This window comes from Bidens hawaiensis, unplaced genomic scaffold, assembly GCF_021521415.1.
Source record: "Bidens hawaiensis isolate Kalapana, Puna unplaced genomic scaffold, B.hawaiensis_p1.1 tig00007641_1, whole genome shotgun sequence".
Lineage (NCBI taxonomy): Eukaryota > Viridiplantae > Streptophyta > Magnoliopsida > Asterales > Asteraceae > Bidens > Bidens hawaiensis.
In genome coordinates, this window is record NW_027491532.1 from 1,182,352 (window position 1) to 1,202,086 (window position 19,735).

The 19,735-nt window shown below is 36.7% G+C and overlaps 1 protein-coding gene across 1 annotated transcript; it reads left to right on the plus strand.

The window, feature by feature from the left end:
- The first annotated feature begins 18,224 nt into the window (after positions 1-18,224).
- Positions 18,225-19,038, plus strand: LOC143635654 (transcription factor MYB1R1-like). Its single transcript, XM_077103429.1, has 3 exons — positions 18,225-18,387; positions 18,639-18,820; positions 18,895-19,038. The coding sequence occupies exons 1-3, from the start codon at positions 18,225-18,227 to the stop codon at positions 19,036-19,038; spliced, it is 489 nt and encodes a 162-aa protein (XP_076959544.1).
- Positions 19,039-19,735: the final 697 nt, after the last annotated feature.

Here is a 19,735-nt window from a genome sequence, read left to right on the forward strand (position 1 = left end):
AAGTGATTCAATCTTTGTGATAAGGTTCTGAATTAAGATAGGCGTTTGATCTTTTGACCCCATAAATAGAACCCATGAGTATCATGAGAAATCATCAGTAACCACCAAGCAGTACAGATAACCAGCTATACTAGTATGATTCACTGGACCAAAGATATCCATATGAAGTCGTTCTAGTGGTGTATCAATCGAGTTAAGTGATTTGCTCAGATGTGATTTCTTCTTTTGTTTACCCTTTTTGCATGTAACGCAATGATCATTGATCATGAAGTTCTTAAGTGAAAAACCATCCACCAATTCATTTGAAATGAGAAAATTCATCTTGCGTATGTGAATATGTCCCATGCGTCGATGCCAAAGGATAGAGTCCTTTTCTGTTGCTTTTGACACGAAACATGTAGCCGAGGGTGAAACAGTTACGTTAAAACTCATGTCTAGTACATAAATATCATTTGATTGATGTGATCTCATGACAACCATATCTTTAGGAATCGTGTATCTCGGTTGAAGGATAACACATTCCTTATCTGTGAAAATTGTGGTAAATTTCTTATCACATATCTGTGATACACTCAACAGATTATGATCCACCTTTTCATAATAATTAACTTTTTCAAACGTCACTTTCCTGTTTGAAACTTCTCCCTCCTTTGTAATCATCCCACTGTTGTTACCAGCAAACGCCACATAACCCCCTTAAATATCTTTGACGTTATTTAGAAGGTCCAGGTTACCAGTGATATGCCGAGAACAACCACTATCCAATATCCACTTGTGATTTGTCACGGATCTAGATGAACTCTGCACAACAAGGTAAAGATATTAGTTCAAAAAGGCAGCCCAAGCCTAAGTCTTGGGCTCTCCCTTTGATACTTTCGGAGAAAAAGATAAATTAACAATGGTATTCGGCACTTGAGAATATGTGACCGGTTTATTGTTTTTCTTCTTTAAATAGCCGTCACATATGATTCCCGAATCAGTGTTTTTACAAATTGGTAGAGCACGGTTAAAAAATTTGTTTGATACATTAAACGTTTCAACCCGAACTACTTTCTTCGGATTAACATTTGAATACATTATCATACACTCATAAACTTGATTTTCTTTTAAATTTTGAAACAAATCAGTCTTTTGAGTTGTAGAATGTTTGATATCTTCTATCTTTGCTTTACATCCTTTTGAAACATGACCAGGTTCACCGCACTTGAAACATAACCGAGAATCTAAAAATTTGAGTGGTGAACTACTTGTCTTGTTTGGTAGCAAAGATTGATTAATATCAACTTTGGGTTTCTCATACGTTACCGACTTTGGAACATCATGTTTCAAACCCTTTTTATTTTTATAAAATTCAAGATTTGTTAAATTCGAAGAATTTTCCAATCCTGAAGATTTGACAAATTTAATGTGTTTGAAAACATTACTTTGAGATTTCACTTGAACATTTGCAGATTTTGATTGATAGAATTTTTGTTCAAGTTCGGTAACTTTTGAAGTGTCATCCTGATATACACTTTCAATCATTTCGGGTTTGAGAAGGTTCAACGGAACTTCCTTGTCTGAAAAGACTTTGGATAAACCCTTTAATTTAAATACTTTCCCATTTGAAGAAACAGACTGAGGATTGACGAATTTCATCAACTCCTCATCAGTCATAGTTGGTTTATCTGACTTCTTCGGTTTAGAAATTACATTAGGAATTTTTACTGAATTACCTTAAGGATTTGAGCCATAAATGGCTTGCTCAAACTCTTCAGGTTCATACAGAATATGATTGTCAACAGGTATATTCTTTTTTTTGACAATCTCATCTGGTTTAGACAACTCCTTGATAGAACCATCCAATTCATTTTTGGTAAATACAGCTTTACTTTTGATATGAATCTGTTCTCGAGTAATTTTGGTTGAACCAACATCCTCAGATTCAACAGTAGGCATTTCAGAACATTTTTCCACATCTGGAATGCTACTGTAATCTTCTTTAAAAGGAGGAGGAATCTCGACATATCCCAAACCTGCTTTTCCATTTTTCTTATGAGAATTGTTTACTTCAATGATCTCATTTAACAAAAATGAGGAATCTCGAAATTTTCCAAGTTTGTTTTAAGTTCCATAACTTCATTTTCAAGATTTGAAATGCAGGTTCGGATTCGTAGAATCTCCTTAAAATGTTGATCAACCACAATTATCTTACACTGAATCTCAGTTTTGAGATCATGATTGCTTTCAAACAGATTTTGAATTTTTAGAGTAGATTGTTCTAGTAATTTGGATTTCCGTCTATAGCATTCATTGATCATAAAGTGATCTTTTGTGAGAGTAGTGTTCTGATTTAATGATGTTTCAAGTTTAGCTTTAAGAACAGCACATTCAGAACACTCAATCACAGCAGCCGAGGGTTCAGATACATTAACTTGAGGAGTAGGAAATACCTCTTCGATCTTAGCCATACAAGCATAAGATTCAACTTGATCAGGGATTGACTTATCAGATCCGATTTGCACAGATGAACTCTGATCAAAATCAGTTTCAGAGTCAGAGAAGTCACTTTCTTCAGATACATTGTCACTGCTTGCATCTTCAAACTTCTCAACTGGTTCAAAAACAGCAAGGTTGGCCTGATTTCCCAACAACCTTTGAGACCAGTCTAAACCATCATTTGCTACAAGAGCTTGAGTGTTGTTTGACTTATTCTTGTCAGGTTCTGATGAACTCCTTTTACTTTGGTCACTTCCCGATGAATTCTTACTTGGATATCTCTCAGCATTTCGTGGACATGAATACTCTTTTCTTGGTTTATCACATTCTTTGGCAAAGTGGCTAAAGTCCTCGCAATTATAACACTTGACCTTTAGTTTATCAAAACCAAATCGCTTGTTAAGAGTAGGAAGGTCTTTTCCGGTTCTTTACATAAACCTTTTAACCTTTCTGACAATCATTGCCATATTCCGTTTAAGATCCATCAGCTCAAGATCATCGGGATCAATCTGGTCGTAGTCTTCATCGGTCAACTCACTTGTTGCAATCTTGCTACAAACCAATTGTTCATATGAAGTCATGAATGCACACACAAAAACAATTTGTTGTTCAGCTTCTTGTAGATTTACTTTTGGCAAAGAACTTGATGCATTGGTAGTTGACTCAGACTTAGCACCTGTTTCCATAAAGCATACATTAGGTGAGCTGTTTACATTAGAGGTCTCATCTTGAGCTTGAGAAAAGAAAGCATTAATTGGAACATAACTTGAAGAATTGTTTATTGGCATTGCACCCCCATAAAGTGAAGGATTCTGGGTTTAATTATCCTTTAATGAGTTTTGGCACTTCAACTCAAATTCTCTTTCTTTAATTTTGTTAATGAATTGCATGGCAGTAAGCTCTGTTTTATGAAAGAAATCGTTCTCTTTTAACACAAACAGGAAAGTAGAATATGATGATGGCAATGCGTTCTTCAGTGTATCAATTTTATCAGCTTCAGTTGACTCAAGATTTACACTTGCCATTTCCACAACAAGATGACTAAAACGATTAATCATCTCTTCTACAGTTTCATTCTTCATCAAGATAAAGTTTCTAAACTGAAACTTTACCAGAGTTTTCTTACTCTCAAGCATAATACCCAAGCTTTTTCTTTTCAGGGTATCAAAAAGAGATGCATAAATCTTTATAGTGCTGTATTGATGAAAGATCTGCTTAGGCAAAGCCATTGTAAGAGTCGAATAAGCTTTTGTCTCATTCTCAAAATCTTTCAATTCTTTTGCTTCATAATGCTTAAATTCCTTTGGAGTCCAACCGATATTGTCACTACCAACAAGAGGTGCTGCATAAACAACATCAAGATACCGTACGCTGCTTGGATGCACCGATCCCAAATGAGCACGAAACCTTGGTTCCCAACGAGCAAAATCTGATAATTTTAGAAGTTTAGGACACTTGTTATGACTACCAATCTCATTGTCCATCGTCAGCATTTGTTGCATTAAAGCATTATGGGATGCTAATGCATAGAACGAAGCATTCTGAGACGCCATGAGATAACACTTTTGAAACTTAGAGGACTAAACTTGTCAACCCTTAAAACTTATGGTTACTGTTCAAACGAATGAGAGAACAGTAACGAATGTGAGGTTCAACGAGTAACGAATGAATGATATTCGTTAATGATTCAATTGAATGTGTGTATAACGAATGAAACACTGTTTAAACGAGTGGAAGGATTAGCGAATGAGTTTAACGAATGTGAGTTTCAACGAATCAGATGACACAAAGTTAACGAATGATCTGTTACAAATAACGAATGACTGTTTAAGGAATCAATCTTTAACAGTTAATGAGTCAGTCATCAACAGTTAACAAATCAGTCATCATGTTCAAAAATTTTTAGATCTCAGTCCGTATTCGTCCGTAATCAATAAAACTTAGATCAATCAACTCGTAATCAAAATCCGAACCTCCTATTACCAGTCCGCAATTAAAAACAACTACTAAACTAATCCAATTAACCAGTTCGTGTAACACAATTACGTATAACACTCAAGTCATGTCAATTCGAACTCAATCACCTTAATCCGAACTCAAATCATCCATAACTAGTTACTATTACCTAATTCATGATCCAATTACACTTATAACAGTCCAATTGCTTTTAACCAGAACTCTCTGTTTCACCGGAACTATACGAAACACTTATTAGATCAAATCAAACTGAAATTTATTCAATCCTAGATGAAAGAATACAATTATGCAACGAATAAACTCGAAGATCAGATCAGCTCTCTCTGATACCACTTAATTGAGCCTACTAGGATCTAGATCTTATGATGACATCGATGAATTCGTTATGTATGTATACGATTAAGCTTGAATACTTTAACCGTGTGTAGTGTGTGTGTTGAGAGTGAATTTGGGCAGAGTAACGAGAAGGTAAGAGGGATAATCAGAACTGTTACATTAGAAATAGTTACAGGGGTATATATAGGAGATGACCTCATTCGTTAAGATAGCCTTAATGAATGGGTCATTCGTTACATTAACCTAACGAATAAACAAACTTATTCGTTAATACAATTATCATAACGAGTAGCCTCATTCGTTATGTTCCATTCGTTAAGCAGGGTTAACGAATGGGACTTACAATAATACGAATGTGGCTTACAATTAGGCGAATGAGCATATTTACATTAAAACCCCTATAAACTAAAACTATTACATTATCAGACGATAAAGACCGAGGCGTACAAAACATGTATTAACAGTTCTTAAGATTATAAATATTTTAACCGACAACGGAGTCGTTCACTTCAATATTATCTTTATATTATTTGTTCAATTGTTTGATTTACCGCACCCATCTCGAACGTTATCAAGAACAAAATCCGTTTATTGTCGGATCTGGTTTTGGGACCTACACTCTCATTACCTACCACTTATTTGGATATGTAACCATCACTTGCCAACGAGACTTAACCACGGTTATTATGTAATTATTACTGTTAATTTTATGTTTTTATATCGTATGTTTCTGTCACACCCCGACTAGGTAGTTGCTGAAGCGTAATACGGGAATGTAACAGATAACACTGGTATCAACAACATTGTTTATAAAGAAAATTCAACAGCTAAATTACATCATATTACATTGGTAGGTACTATGTTTACAAACTAGGTGAAAAACACATAACCGGTTTACGAGCTTCTTATTCAGTATTATATCAGCGTCTATTCACAGCTATTCAACTTTCTTCCTAACACCAAGCATGTAAGCAAATCATTTCACTTTTGCTTTACCTGAAAAGCATGTTAAAACGGGTCAACTACGTCTAGTTGGTGAGTTTCAAGTTTCACGAGTATCAATGAAATCAGTTCACGAGTTCGTAAAGTTTACAGTGTGTATGTATATATGTCTGTGTATGATGTATTATACTAAGTCACAAGTGAAACCGAAACGAGCTATACTGCATGGCCTCTCCTGCCCATGCACTCCTGTTGGCATTTAACAGCCATTTTGCCCCATGTATGTACTACGTCTAACACCACATAGCAGTATGTAAATATATAATAACAATGTGCAACTGGTTTTACATATGTTCCGGCTTACCCCACCGGCTCTGTCACAGTTGGGTTTGTCAAACCGATAGTACTATCCACACGCCACCGGCACGAAGTTAATCACTTGTGTTTGTGGGGACTTGTCAAGTGTTAGTACTTAGATAATCCACATCATCACACGTTTTCATGTATATCAGTTTATGTAAACATGCTTTTCACCCCAAAAGTTCGTAAAACAGTTTAGAAAGTGGGGGGTCGTGAAACTCACCTTATCGTAGTTCGCACAGAAATCACGTATCAATAAGTCAGATGCCTCGTTTATAGCCTGATTCCTATAAACGGTATCGTATCGTTATTACTAGTACAGTGTTCAAGCTAAGTCGGGCTGTATAGATAATCTGGGTATAGCTGTTACATGACCATAGTCTTAGATTGTGACGTTGTATGCTATGAAATGTTTAAAACTGGATTTGGCTCAGTTTCACCGTTTTCCGAGCCTAGCTCAGTTGATCGTTTATACGTTTCGGGATTAGGTAAGATCACATAAAACTTAAGTAAATATATTGATTGATAAAATAATTTGATTTATGAAAGAATTTTAAAGTTTCGGTGTCTGGTTTGATTGCAGGGTTCGTTTCCGTTTTTACACGGGTTTGATTATACAAAACGCGCACAATCCACCCGAATTGTCCGGAATTCTCGTAAAAAGTTCGTTTTTATTAATATCATTCAAAAATATGATATTTGGCCACTTTTGACATTTTGACATACCAGTCAGTCCGTTAAACACAAAACTGCCGGTTTCGTTAAAACAATTATAATTTAAATCTTTGATTAATCATAACTAAATATGTACTTATATATAAATTATGTAAATTTTTGTAAAAATACATTAAGACATGGAGAATTTTATAAAAATATTTTCAGAAATTTTATGATTAATTATTTATTTATAAAAATTCATTTAATAGGTTATAATCGTGTAATAAATGGCCCGTTTATATCAAACGACCTCCGAAAAATCTGATAATTTTTACCAATGACCTCAATGTTATTACATAGCCCCTGCAAAATTTCCAGAACCTAACTCTTTTGACAAAATGCCTTTTTGTGCGTTTTTCGGCTGTTAAAATTCGGTTAAGCCATGATTGTACAAACCATACTTAGACATTTCCAATGATTCCCAAACTTTACCAGTGATCTTACCATCACATATTAAACTCCAAAACCAAGTTTCATAATTTTTCAATATGTTTAGCTATTTTTCCCAAATAAACGCTCATAAACGGGAATAAATTCACCAAATATTCTCCGTTTATTGAAAAATTACCAAATTTGAACAGGGACTCATTTATATGATCCCTAATGTCCCTACAAGTTTTCACAAGCTAACAACAAGCACGTCACAACCTAATACTAAACAGCCCCTAAACGAGTATTACGGGTTTACCTTGTCGGTTTTCGATGAATTTTGCTAGCTTAAACGATTCTCCGGGTCTCGGGTTGCAAACTCAGTATATCTACATATCATATAACATCAAACCAAGCATAAATCATCCATGTAACAGCCTTTATAATTAGGGTTTCGGTTTTGGGTTCAAACCGAACTTTCTAACCGTAAAAACGTTGTATTCATGTTCTAATCCGCGTTTTTGACCAAAAAAGTATATGTTCCTGGTTTGTAAACTTGTTTAACATCAAAACATGGTTTTACTTGATTTTTAGGGTTTTTGGATGGTTAAACATGTTTAAAACTAACTAAAACATGTTTATATGTTAATTATAGTTAATGAAATCAAGTTACAAATGATGAAATAATCAAAATACCTAGAGTTTTTGAAGGAAGGTTGATAGAGCAGAGCTGGAGCTGCTTTGGACTTCAAAAGTTTGTATGTTAAAATGAATAACAAAAGCTTAAGGATGAAGTTATTTATATAAACAATAATGTGATGTTTGGTGTGTATTCCGATCGGAATAAAGAAGGCCCCATAATGGGCTGTTTTGGCCCATTAATTTAATCATACAAGCCCAAACATGAAAAGCCCACTTTAAATTTAGTTCGGGTTCGGTTTTTCGCAAGAAAATTAATTCGGGTATGAGAAATAGCGCAAAAACGAGTGTTTTTCAGCTTAACGGATGCTACAATGCTTGTTTTGATATTAACGATTGCGTTTAAGCTTATAGCGTATCGATAAACGAAACCTTTTTCGTTTATAGAGTTTTAAACGTACCGGGGCCTAAATATCAATATGTTAGCCTCTATAACATATATATAACTCGTATATGACCCCTCAGTATGTATACGGGTCATAATTAGTATCGGTCGGTTACTCGTTTAAGAACTACGAATTAACCGATTTATCGTTTAATTGTTACGTAATGAGTATAGTGTACCTCGTTTTATCATGAATGTCACATTCTCCCCCCGTTAAGAAATTTCGTCCTCGAAATTTAATGTGTCATCGGTTTTCTAGGGAACAGGTGTGGGTATTTCTTTCGGAATTCGTCCTTTCGTTCCCAAGTATATTCGGGTCCTTGTTTTGAATTCCACCGAACTTTTACCAAGGAAATTTTGTTGTGTCGTAACTGTTTGGTTTTCCCGTCTACAATTTCTACCGGTTCCTCTACGAAGTTGAGTTTTTCGTTGATCTGAACATCTTCCAGTGGTACTATTGTCGTTTCATCAGTCAAACACTTTTTCAGATTCGATACATGAAACACGTCGTGAATAGTGCTCAGTTCTAAGGGTAGTTTTAATCGGTAAGCTACGGGACCAATTTTTGCGACAATCTCAAAAGGTCCGATGTATCTCGGGGCTAGTTTACCAGTCTTTCCAAATCTTATAACACCTTTCCATGGCGATGCTTTTAAAAATACCTTATCACCTATTTCAAAAGATAACGGTTTTCTGCGAACATCGGTATAACTCTTTTGTCGGTCACGGGCAGCTTTCAATTTTTGTTTAACCTGGTGAATCTTATCGGTGGTTTCCTGAATTAAATCGGATCTTGAAATTTGAGTATCACCCACTTCTGTCCAACATAGTGGTGATCTAAATTTTCGCCCGTATAGAGCTTCATAAGGTGCTGCTTGTATACTACTATGATAACTGTTATTGTAAGAGAATTCAATGAGCGGGAGATGTTGATCCCAATTCCCTTTGAAATCCAGTACACAAGCGCAAAGTAAATCTTCTAAGGTTTGGATGGTTCGTTCGGGTTGACCATCAGTTTGGGGATGGTAAGCTGTACTTAGGTCGATTCGGGTTCCTAAGGCTTCTTGTACTGCTTGCCAGAAATGTGAAGTAAAGTGACTGTCTCGATCGGAAATAATTGAAAGAGGTACTCCGTGTCGAGATATTATTTCATCGATTTAAATTTGAGCGAGTTTTTCGGTGGTGTAGTTGTTACGGATGGGAATAAAGTGTGCGGATTTGGTTAACCGGTCCACAATTACCCAAATTGCGTTGTGTCCTTGAGAGGTTTTAGGAAGGTGTGTCACAAAGTCCATGGTAATTTGTTCCCATTTCCATTGTGGGATTTCGGGTTGTTGTAACATTCCCGAAGGTTTTTGATATTCCGCCTTTACCCTTGCACATGTTGCACATTTACTTACATACACGGCTATATCCTTTTTCATACCAGGCCACCAGTAAAATTCTTTAACATCCTTATACATCTTATCAGTACCTGGATGAATAGAATATTTGGATTTGTGTGCTTCATCAAGAATCAACTTTCGGAGTTTATGAAGTGTTGGAATCCAGACCCGGTTTTTGTAATAATATACTTCATCAATTTTCTTCTCAAAATTCTTTTCATTTCCATGCAGTTCTTCTTTTTCTAGCTGATCTGCCTTCAAGGCCTCATCTTGTGCAACGCGAACTTGTTCGGTTAGGCTACTTTGAACAATCATTCCGAGTGCTCGTACCCTTAATGGTTTGATTCTGTCTTTTCGGCTTAAAGCATCAGCTACTACGTTGGCTTTACCCGGATGGTATTTAATCTCACAATCATAATCATTTAACAGTTCTACCCATCTCCTTTGTCTCATGTTTAATTCTTTCTGATCGAATATGTGTTGTAGGCTTTTGTGATCAGTATAGATGGTACACTTAGTGTCATACAAGTAATGTCTCCAAATCTTCAATGCAAAGATAACCGCTCCCAATTCCAAATCATGGGTCGTATAATTCTTTTAATGTATTTTTAATTGTCGGGAAGCATATGCTATTACTTTCTTTCTTTGCATCAGTACGCATCCTAAACCTTTACGAGATGCGTCACAATATACCACCAATTCATCAGTTCCATCTGGAAGGCTTAATATTGGAGCCTCACATAACTTCTGTTTTAACGTTTGGAAGGCCATTTTTTTTTCTTCTCCCCATTCATATGCTCGATCTTTTTGAGTTAGGAGGGTTAGAGGTTGTGCAATACTTGAAAAGTTTTCAATGAATCTTCTATAATACCCGGCTAGTCCTAAGAATTGACGAATTTCTTTTGGTGACTTAGGCACTTGCCAATTCTTAATGGCCTCAATTTTACTTGGGTCTACTTGGATTCCTTGATGGTTCACAATGTGTCCCAAAAACTGTACTTCTTGTAGCCAAAACTCACATTTGGACAACTTTGCGTATAACTTCTCTTGCCTCAATAATTTTAAGATTTCCCGCAAATGTTGTTCGTGTTCCTCATTACTTCTCGAATATATCAAAATGTCATCGATAAACACTATCACAAACTTGTCAAGGTAAGGTTTGCAGATTCGGTTCATGAGGTCCATAAACACTGCGGGTGCATTTGTCAACCCAAACGGCATAACCAAAAATTCATAGTGACCATACCGAGTTCGGAAAGCTGTCTTTGGTACGTCTTCTTCATGAATTCTCACTTGATGATAACCAGATCTAAGATCAATTTTTGAAAAATACTTCGCACCTTGGAGTTGATCAAACAAGTCATCAATTCGAGGTAAGGGGTATCTATTCTTTATAGTCACTTTATTCAATTCCCGGTAATCAATACACATTCGAAAACTCCCATCTTTCTTCTTTACAAACAACACTGGTGCTCCCCACGATGAGTAACTAGGGCGAATAAAACCCCTGTCCAGTAATTCTTGTAACTGGTTGGACAGTTCTTGCATTTCAGAAGGTGCAAGTCGATAAGGTGCCTTAGCAATGGGTGCTGCTCCCGGTATCAAGTCAATACGGAATTCAACTTGTCGGGTCGGTGGTAAACCAGGCAACTCATCGGGGAATACATCTGAATACTCGTGTACCACTGGGATGTCTTCCATTCGTTTTTCCTCGGGTTCCTTAACTGTTACGCTCGCCAAGTATAAAGTACAACCTTGGCGTAAATATCTCAATGCCTTAAGTTGAGATATGAGAGGCAGTACTGTACCAGATTTCTCACCTTGAACAATCATAGCTTCATCATTCGAAAGAGGTATTCTAACGGTCTTATCCTTACAGACAATTTCAGCTTTATACTTAGATAGCCAGTCCATACCGACTATAACATCGAAACTTCCCAATTCCACTGGAAGTAAATCAATAAGGAATGGGTGGTCGTTTAGGATAAGGGAACAGTCTCGGACTATTCGGTTAACAAGTATAGACTTACCGTTAGCGAGTTCTATAGTATATGGTTTTGTTAGTTCACTAACCGGCATATTTTCTAAAGGTAAGAAATTAACAGATACGAAACTTCTATCGGCGCCCGTATCAAACAAAACTGAAGCATACTGACCCGAAACTAAGAATGTACTTGTCACCACATTTGGATCATGACGCGCTTCACCCGGTCCTAATACAAAAGCGCGTCCCTTAGCTGTGTTGGAGGTTGATGCTTGTACTTGGTTCTGCTTTCTCACTGTACCCGGGTTCAAATTAGGGCAGTGTCTCCTAAAGTGTTTCCTACTACCGCATTTATCACATGTATGAGGGTTCATTGTAGATGAAGTTTGCTGCTTAGATTGTTGTCGGATTGGTTGGTGACTAGGTGTTTGTGAACGACGAGGTTGGGTTGTTTGAAACTGTCGGTTTGAAGTATTCATTATTGTTCTACCACTTGGGGCATTATGCCCAATATTTCCGCTTCTCTGACATATGATCGTTCGACAATTTCCAGTATGATGAAAATTACACTTTCCACACTTCGGAAATGACCCCTTGTATGTATCATGTTTCATGTCGAAACTGGTCATAGCATAGTCCTGAATTGTAGGGCATATTTGTTTATTCTGAGATTTCACTTGTGTTCTAGAGGTATAACTAGTTCGTTTCAAACTGGATGATTCTCCTGGAACTCTTAATACACCGTTTCTTGTAAGGTCAAAAGTAACGACGCTGGCTTGTAACACGGCACTCTCTAAAGTTGGGTGGGCTGCGGAATAGACTATACTTCTCACAGCTGGGGTCAGTCCCCAAATATAACGCTCAATGCGCTTGGATTCCGGAATAATTGACCATGGTACCAAACGAGTCAATTCATTGAAACGATTTGTGTAACTTAAATGATCAGTGCCTCTCATTTCCAAATTCCAAAGTTCGTGTTCTAATTTCAGGATCTCATCTTTTGGGCAAAATTGTTCTAATACGAGGGTTTTTAATTCAGTCCATGACATACGATTAATAGCATCTTGTCCCCTTATTTGGACTACCGTGTTCCACCACATCAGCGCTTGGTCTAGAAACATACTGGTAACAAATTTGACCACGCGGTTCGGTGGACACTCACTGATATTAATTACTGATTCGGTCTTTTCTATCCATTTGACCAGTCCACTAGGTCCTTCAATACCCTTAAACTCAATCGGTTTACATGATGTAAATTGTTTGTATGAGTACTCCTGACGCGGGGGTTCTCGGTTATTATTATTGTTATTATCGGTATTGGCCCGAGTATTATCATTATTAGTTGTGTTAACAACCGGTACAGGGTTCGGGATATTATCAGGGTGCACAACAGGTTCTGGGTTCCCAGTGACATTCATAGTTGGGAGAGTGTTATTATTATTTATGACATTATCGGTATTCACCGGGGTAGTAACACCCGGGGCTACATTAGTGTCCGGCGGAGGTGTATTAACAGTGGCCGTGGTGGTGCTCGTAGGTTGATTAACAGTATTGTTAGCACGTATGCCTGCAGTGATTTGTGTTACAATTGTTGGTATCACTGCTTGTAGTTGACGAGCAATCATTGCGGCCACTTCCGCCTCAGACAAAGGGTTTGTTTTCTTCGGGGCCATTCTATAGAATAATCAATTATATAATAATCAATATCGTTTCACTATGATCAACACAACTTTACGATATTACACCTTCACAACACATAACTATGCCAAAGAAAACACGTTTGTATTAATTATAATCATTACTGTACATATGCATCCAAAATTAGCGCATAGGCTTAACCTGGTATAGGCCAGCGCTTGTATATGCGTATCAAAATTTGTCACTAAGTGACATGTTGACTTAACCCGATAAGGGCCAGTGCTTGAAATAGTACTAAACCACAAACAACTCCCAAGTCAGTCCAACACGCTGTAACAAAATGCTGCTTGGGATATCAAAAGACTATATACATAAGACTAGACTATTATGTCCTATCCATTCTTGGTAACATGAAGCCACAACCAAACAACAGCAGCCACTAGGGCCGCATTAACTGCTAAGCATACCCCCAGTAGTATCATCGCTCGATCCTGACGCCCGTGGCTGTGAGCACTGGATCTTTGCACAATTCTGATTTCTTGCTGCATGTACCGCATGTGATCTTGCATATCATGTCTATGCAGGTTTAGGTTATTTATAGAATGTGAGTGGTCTACAAGCTGATCAGTCGCTAAGCCAAACCATGCTGAATCAGAATAACGAGGTGGCTCGGGTACCGGGGCGGGTAAACCCCAAGTAGGAATAGGTATCTCAGTGACCTAGACACGTGATGTTTCTCCCCTATGGTATGTAGATCGAGGTGGGAAAGAGGTGTGTTCAGGTGGACGCACTGAAATGCGAGCGGTCTGACGGTTTCTAATGGTGGGTGGGGGTACTGGTGTATGCTGTACAGGTGGAGTAGGGGATCTGGGTGCTCTAACAGGTGAACGATAAGCACTAGTAGCTCCCTGTCCTGCAACATTCCTAGGGGATTCCCTAGGGGGGTAGGTGTCACAACGGTAACCCGATAAGTCGGGTTGATCTGCGGGTACCTCGTAAGGAATTACCGCATCTGCACCTTCTTCCATTTCCTCTGGTTCCTCCTCAGTTTCCTCTTCCGGATCCTCCTCTTCCTCCTCAGGCCCTGTTGGTAGGGTATTAGGTACACGATCAGTAGATCTTGACATATTCCTGCACAATTGTTAGTGATAAGAATATTATCCTTCTATATTAATCATAGTAAGATACGTGCAGGTATTTATACACATAAGCACAAATAATCGTTTATATACACAAATATTTATCTATTATTATATTTTATACACATATGTTGCTGTTTTTACCTATTCGATTGTTTATCGACTTCTTCTCGAATTTCCTCGTACAAACAAGTCTGTTATTACGTTCCGGACCATAATAACCCACTTGTCCATTCGCGTTCATCACGAGAATCATTCGTGTATATTATTTAATATTATTTTATTCCCAGAGTTAATCGAGCCTACGGTTATCTTAGGGTATCTCGTGTATATTATTTAATATTATTTTATTCCCAGAGTTAATCGAGCCTACGGTTATCTTAGGGTATCCTAAGGGACATCCTAATTCTTTATAACCAATGGCTCTGATACCAACTTCTGTCACACCCCGACTAGGTAGTTGCGGAAGCGTAATACGGGAATGTAACAGATAACACTGGTATCAACAACATTGTTTATAAAGAAAATTCAACAGCTAAATTACATCATATTACATTGGTAGGTACTATGTTTACAAACTAGGTGAAAAACACATAACCGGTTTACGAGCTTCTTATTCAGTATTATATCAGCGTCTATTCACAGCTATTCAACTTTCTTCCTAACACCAAGCATGTAAGCAAATCATTCCACTTTTGCTTTACCTGAAAAGCATGTTAAAACGGGTCAACTACGTCTAGTTGGTGAGTTTCAAGTTTCACGAGTATCAATGAAATCAGTTCACGAGTTCGTAAAGTTTACAGTGTGTATGTATATATGTCTGTGTATGATGTATTATACTAAGTCACAAGTGAAACCGAAACGAGCTATACTGCATGGCCTCTCCTGCCCATGCACTCCTGTTGGCATTTAACAGCCATTTTGCCCCATGTATGTACTACGTCTAACACCACATAGCAGTATGTAAATATATAATGACAATGTGCAACTGGTTTTACATATGTTCCGGCTTACCCCACCGGCTTTGTCACAGTTGGGTTTGTCAAACCGATAGTACTATCCACACGCCACCGGCACGAAGTTAATCACTTGTGTTTGTGGGGACTTGTCAAGTGTTAGTACTTAGATAATCCACATCATCACACGTTTTCATGTATATCAGTTTATGTAAACATGCTTTTCACCCCAAAAGTTCGTAAAACAGTTTAGAAAGTGGGGGGTCGTGAAACTCACCTTATCGTAGTTCGCACAGAAATCACGTATCAATAAGTCAGATGCCTCGTTTATAGCCTGATTCCTATAAACGGTATCGTATCGTTATTACTAGTACAGTGTTCAAGCTAAGTCGGGCTGTATAGATAATCTGGGTATAGCTGTTACATGACCATAGTCTTAGATTGTGACGTTGTATGCTATGAAATGTTTAAAACTGGATTTGGCTCAGTTTCACCGTTTTCCGAGCCTAGCTCAGTTGATCGTTTATACGTTTCGGGATTAGGTAAGATCACATAAAACTTAAGTAAATATATTGATTGATAAAATAATTTGATTTATGAAAGAATTTTAAAGTTTCGGTGTCTGGTTTGATTGCAGGGTTCGTTTCCGTTTTTACACGGGTTTGATTATACAAAACGCGCACAATCCACCCGAATTGTCCGGAATTCTCGTAAAAAGTTCGTTTTTATTAATATCATTCAAAAATATGATATTTGGCCACTTTTGACATTTTGACATACCAGTCAGTCCGTTAAACACAAAACTGCCGGTTTCGTTAAAACAATTATAATTTAAATCTTTGATTAATCATAACTAAATATGTACTTATATATAAATTATGTAAATTTTTGTAAAAATACATTAAGACATGGAGAATTTTATAAAAATATTTTCAGAAATTTTATGATTAATTATTTATTTATAAAAATTCATTTAATAGGTTATAATCGTGTAATAAATGGCCCGTTTATATCAAACGACCTCCGAAAAATCTGATAATTTTTACCAATGACCTCAATGTTATTACATAGCCCCTGCAAAATTTCCAGAACCTAACTCTTTTGACAAAATTCCTTTTTGTGCGTTTTTCGGCTGTTAAAATTCGGTTAAGCCATGATTGTACAAACCATACTTAGACATTTCCAATGATTCCCAAACTTTACCAGTGATCTTACCATCACATATTAAACTCCAAAACCAAGTTTCATAATTTTTCAATATGTTTAGCTATTTTTCCCAAATAAACGCTCATAAACGGGAATAAATTCACCAAATATTCTCCGTTTATTGAAAAATTACCAAATTTGAACAGGGACTCATTTATATGATCCCTAATGTCCCTACAAGTTTTCACAAGCTAACAACAAGCACGTCACAACCTAATACTAAACAGCCCCTAAACGAGTATTACGGGTTTACCTTGTCGGTTTTCGATGAATTTTGCTAGCTTAAACGATTCTCCGGGTCTCGGGTTGCAAACTCAGTATATCTACATATCATATAACATCAAACCAAGCATAAATCATCCATGTAACAGCCTTGATAATTAGGGTTTCGGTTTTGGGTTCAAACCGAACTTTCTAACCGTAAAAACGTTGTATTCATGTTCTAATCCGCGTTTTTGACCAAAAAAGTATATGTTCCTGGTTTGTAAACATGTTTAACATCAAAACATGGTTTTACTTGATTTTTAGGGTTTTTGGATGGTTAAACATGTTTAAAACTAACTAAAACATGTTTATATGTTAATTATAGTTAATGAAATTAAGTTACAAATGATGAAATAATCAAAATACCTAGAGTTTTTGAAGGAAGGTTGATAGAGCAGAGCTGGAGCTGCAACATACTTTAATTATTTCCCTTTCAAAGAAAATTAATTAAAGACAAATTTATGAGTTAAGAAAAAACCTAATTAAAGACAAATTTATAAATTAAACAAAAACCTAACATATTCATAGAAGTATAAATTAATATGGGTTGTTTGGATCCATATCCATGGACTATAGATTTTTTAGAAATAATTTGTGTAGTATTAGGAAAGATTTTGTGGAGTAGAGTTTTGAAATTTTTAGGTGAGTAAAATTGTGTTTGTAAATAAATTACTATTTATGGAGTAATTTTTTATTGGAAAGCGCCTCCAGCTTAGTTTGCAATATGGTTTGAAACGGTCTAATCCATTTAGTCCAATTTCCAGTCCCAATGCTCCATAACTATGTGACCACGGTCATCAATCTTTCCTCATGCCTTGGTCACTTGGCTTATGTCATTATTGAAGGACTTGATGGTGGAGTGGCCAAGTGCTACCTTGGATGGTGTCTAGATGGTCAATCCCCATTACACATCTCCTGATCACCTGTTAGCGGTCGCCGCATCTCCACAACTCATGGTCACATCTGTATGGTTCGACGCATCTTATCCATAACTCACATAAGCCGAGGCCAAATCCGTTAGTGATCGTCGCATCCTAGTTAAAAGTTTTTAACGCGTGTAAACGCCCTATCGCGGGTACTCTTATAGATAAATTTACTCAAAAGGATTTAGTGGTGGATGTTCAAATCTGTCACTCTTAAATGCATACCAAATTCGAATGCTTACGTCTATCGGTTATATACACACACACCCTTACTACGATCACCTTCTATTAACAACACTACACTTGTACACCATCAACATTGATACTAGACATCAAGCAGCTCATTTTCAACGTAATTAGCAGGTAAGGATCTTCATCTCACTTCATTTAATTTTATTGATTTGAAAATTAGTCGGTGTTCTGCATGTTGATTGATCGATCAATAAATTTGTAGGGCGGAAAAATCATGTCGCAGCAGCTTGATTCGTCTTCCATTGGCGCCGATGAGATAAAGCTCTTCGGCATGAGAATGAGGAAAAATCATGTTTCTGTCCCGGTTGCTGTTGCAGATGCCGGCAACATCTCCACAGACGCAACTGCCCGCAGCAAAAGCAGTCTCCGGAAACCAGGTTAGATCGCAATTCGGCATCAACATCTAAAATATACGTATCAAATTTCTTGCTTTCCTCATTTTTCATTAAATCCATTGCGGTGGAAGTTGAGTGTTATTACCAAGTTCCTGATAAGTTCACATTTAATTTTCAATTTTTGGTAAGAACATGTGTTGCTGAATGACGATTGATAGTTTGCTAATTTAGGAAAAATTAATAACAACAACAACAATAATAACAATAACAATAATGTGGACATGCATTTACAGCAATTCCATGGACTGAAGATGAACACAAGTTGTTCCTGGAAGGATTACAGAAGGCAGGCAATGGACACTGGAAGACCCGGACATGTACACAAGTTGCAAGCCATGCACAAAAATACTTCCTCCGCCAAAGCAACCACAATCCCCGTCGTAGATCTAGCATGTTCGATATCACGACTGATTCTGTGAGTCTTAAATAATTAGTCATGTTAAAATTCAAATTTATAACTTCACACCTGAATTCCTGCATGATGATTAGGTTGCTGCTATGCAAACAGAAGAAGGTATCGATGATGATCAAGTCATTCCAGCTGCTAATCCATCCAGTGTGTCATCGGAACCCCAAGGATCATCTTCATATCAAATCTCGGGATCCAACAATGAAGATGGAATGAATTCTTAACTAAACATGTTAAAGATCTTAAGCAATAAGAATAGAGAAAGTAGTTAGTTTCCTTAAAGTTAATTATCTGTGAAGTTTTTATTAATCTTTTTTTTAAGTAAGTTACAGTAAAACCGATATAAATTAATAATGTTAGGACTGGGAGTTTTTATTAATTTAATAAGATATTATTATATCGATAAAACAATAAATTATTAATTTAAAAAGTTGGTTTATATTCGTGAGCAACTCTCAAATTAATGTATCAACCTTTAAAATTTCCATGTTCGTTTACTTTATCTATTTAAATAACACATAAACAAGGACATTCAAAATTCTCATGTGCATTCACACATTAATGAACTTATCAAGTTCAATGCCATCAATTTGGTCGTCTTGGCTGGGAGAAATGTGAAACAAGAGTCCATAACAAATTGCTTTCGACATTGCAAAATTCTTTCGGCTAATCCAACAGGCTCAAATGATTTAAACTATGTAAATTCTGGAGAAGACATTCGTGAGCTTGAGAACTTGATTATATGAAGGCATTTTCAGCACAAAATGGATGTGAATGAGTTATTGGATTATCTAGGTGAAAATAATGAATGTTACGAGGTTCAAAGCATTAAAGAAATTATGACAGATACCGTTCAAAATCCGGTTGCTGATGAAGTTGATGATGATTTAGTACCTTTGGAACCGGTCACTCGGAAAGAAG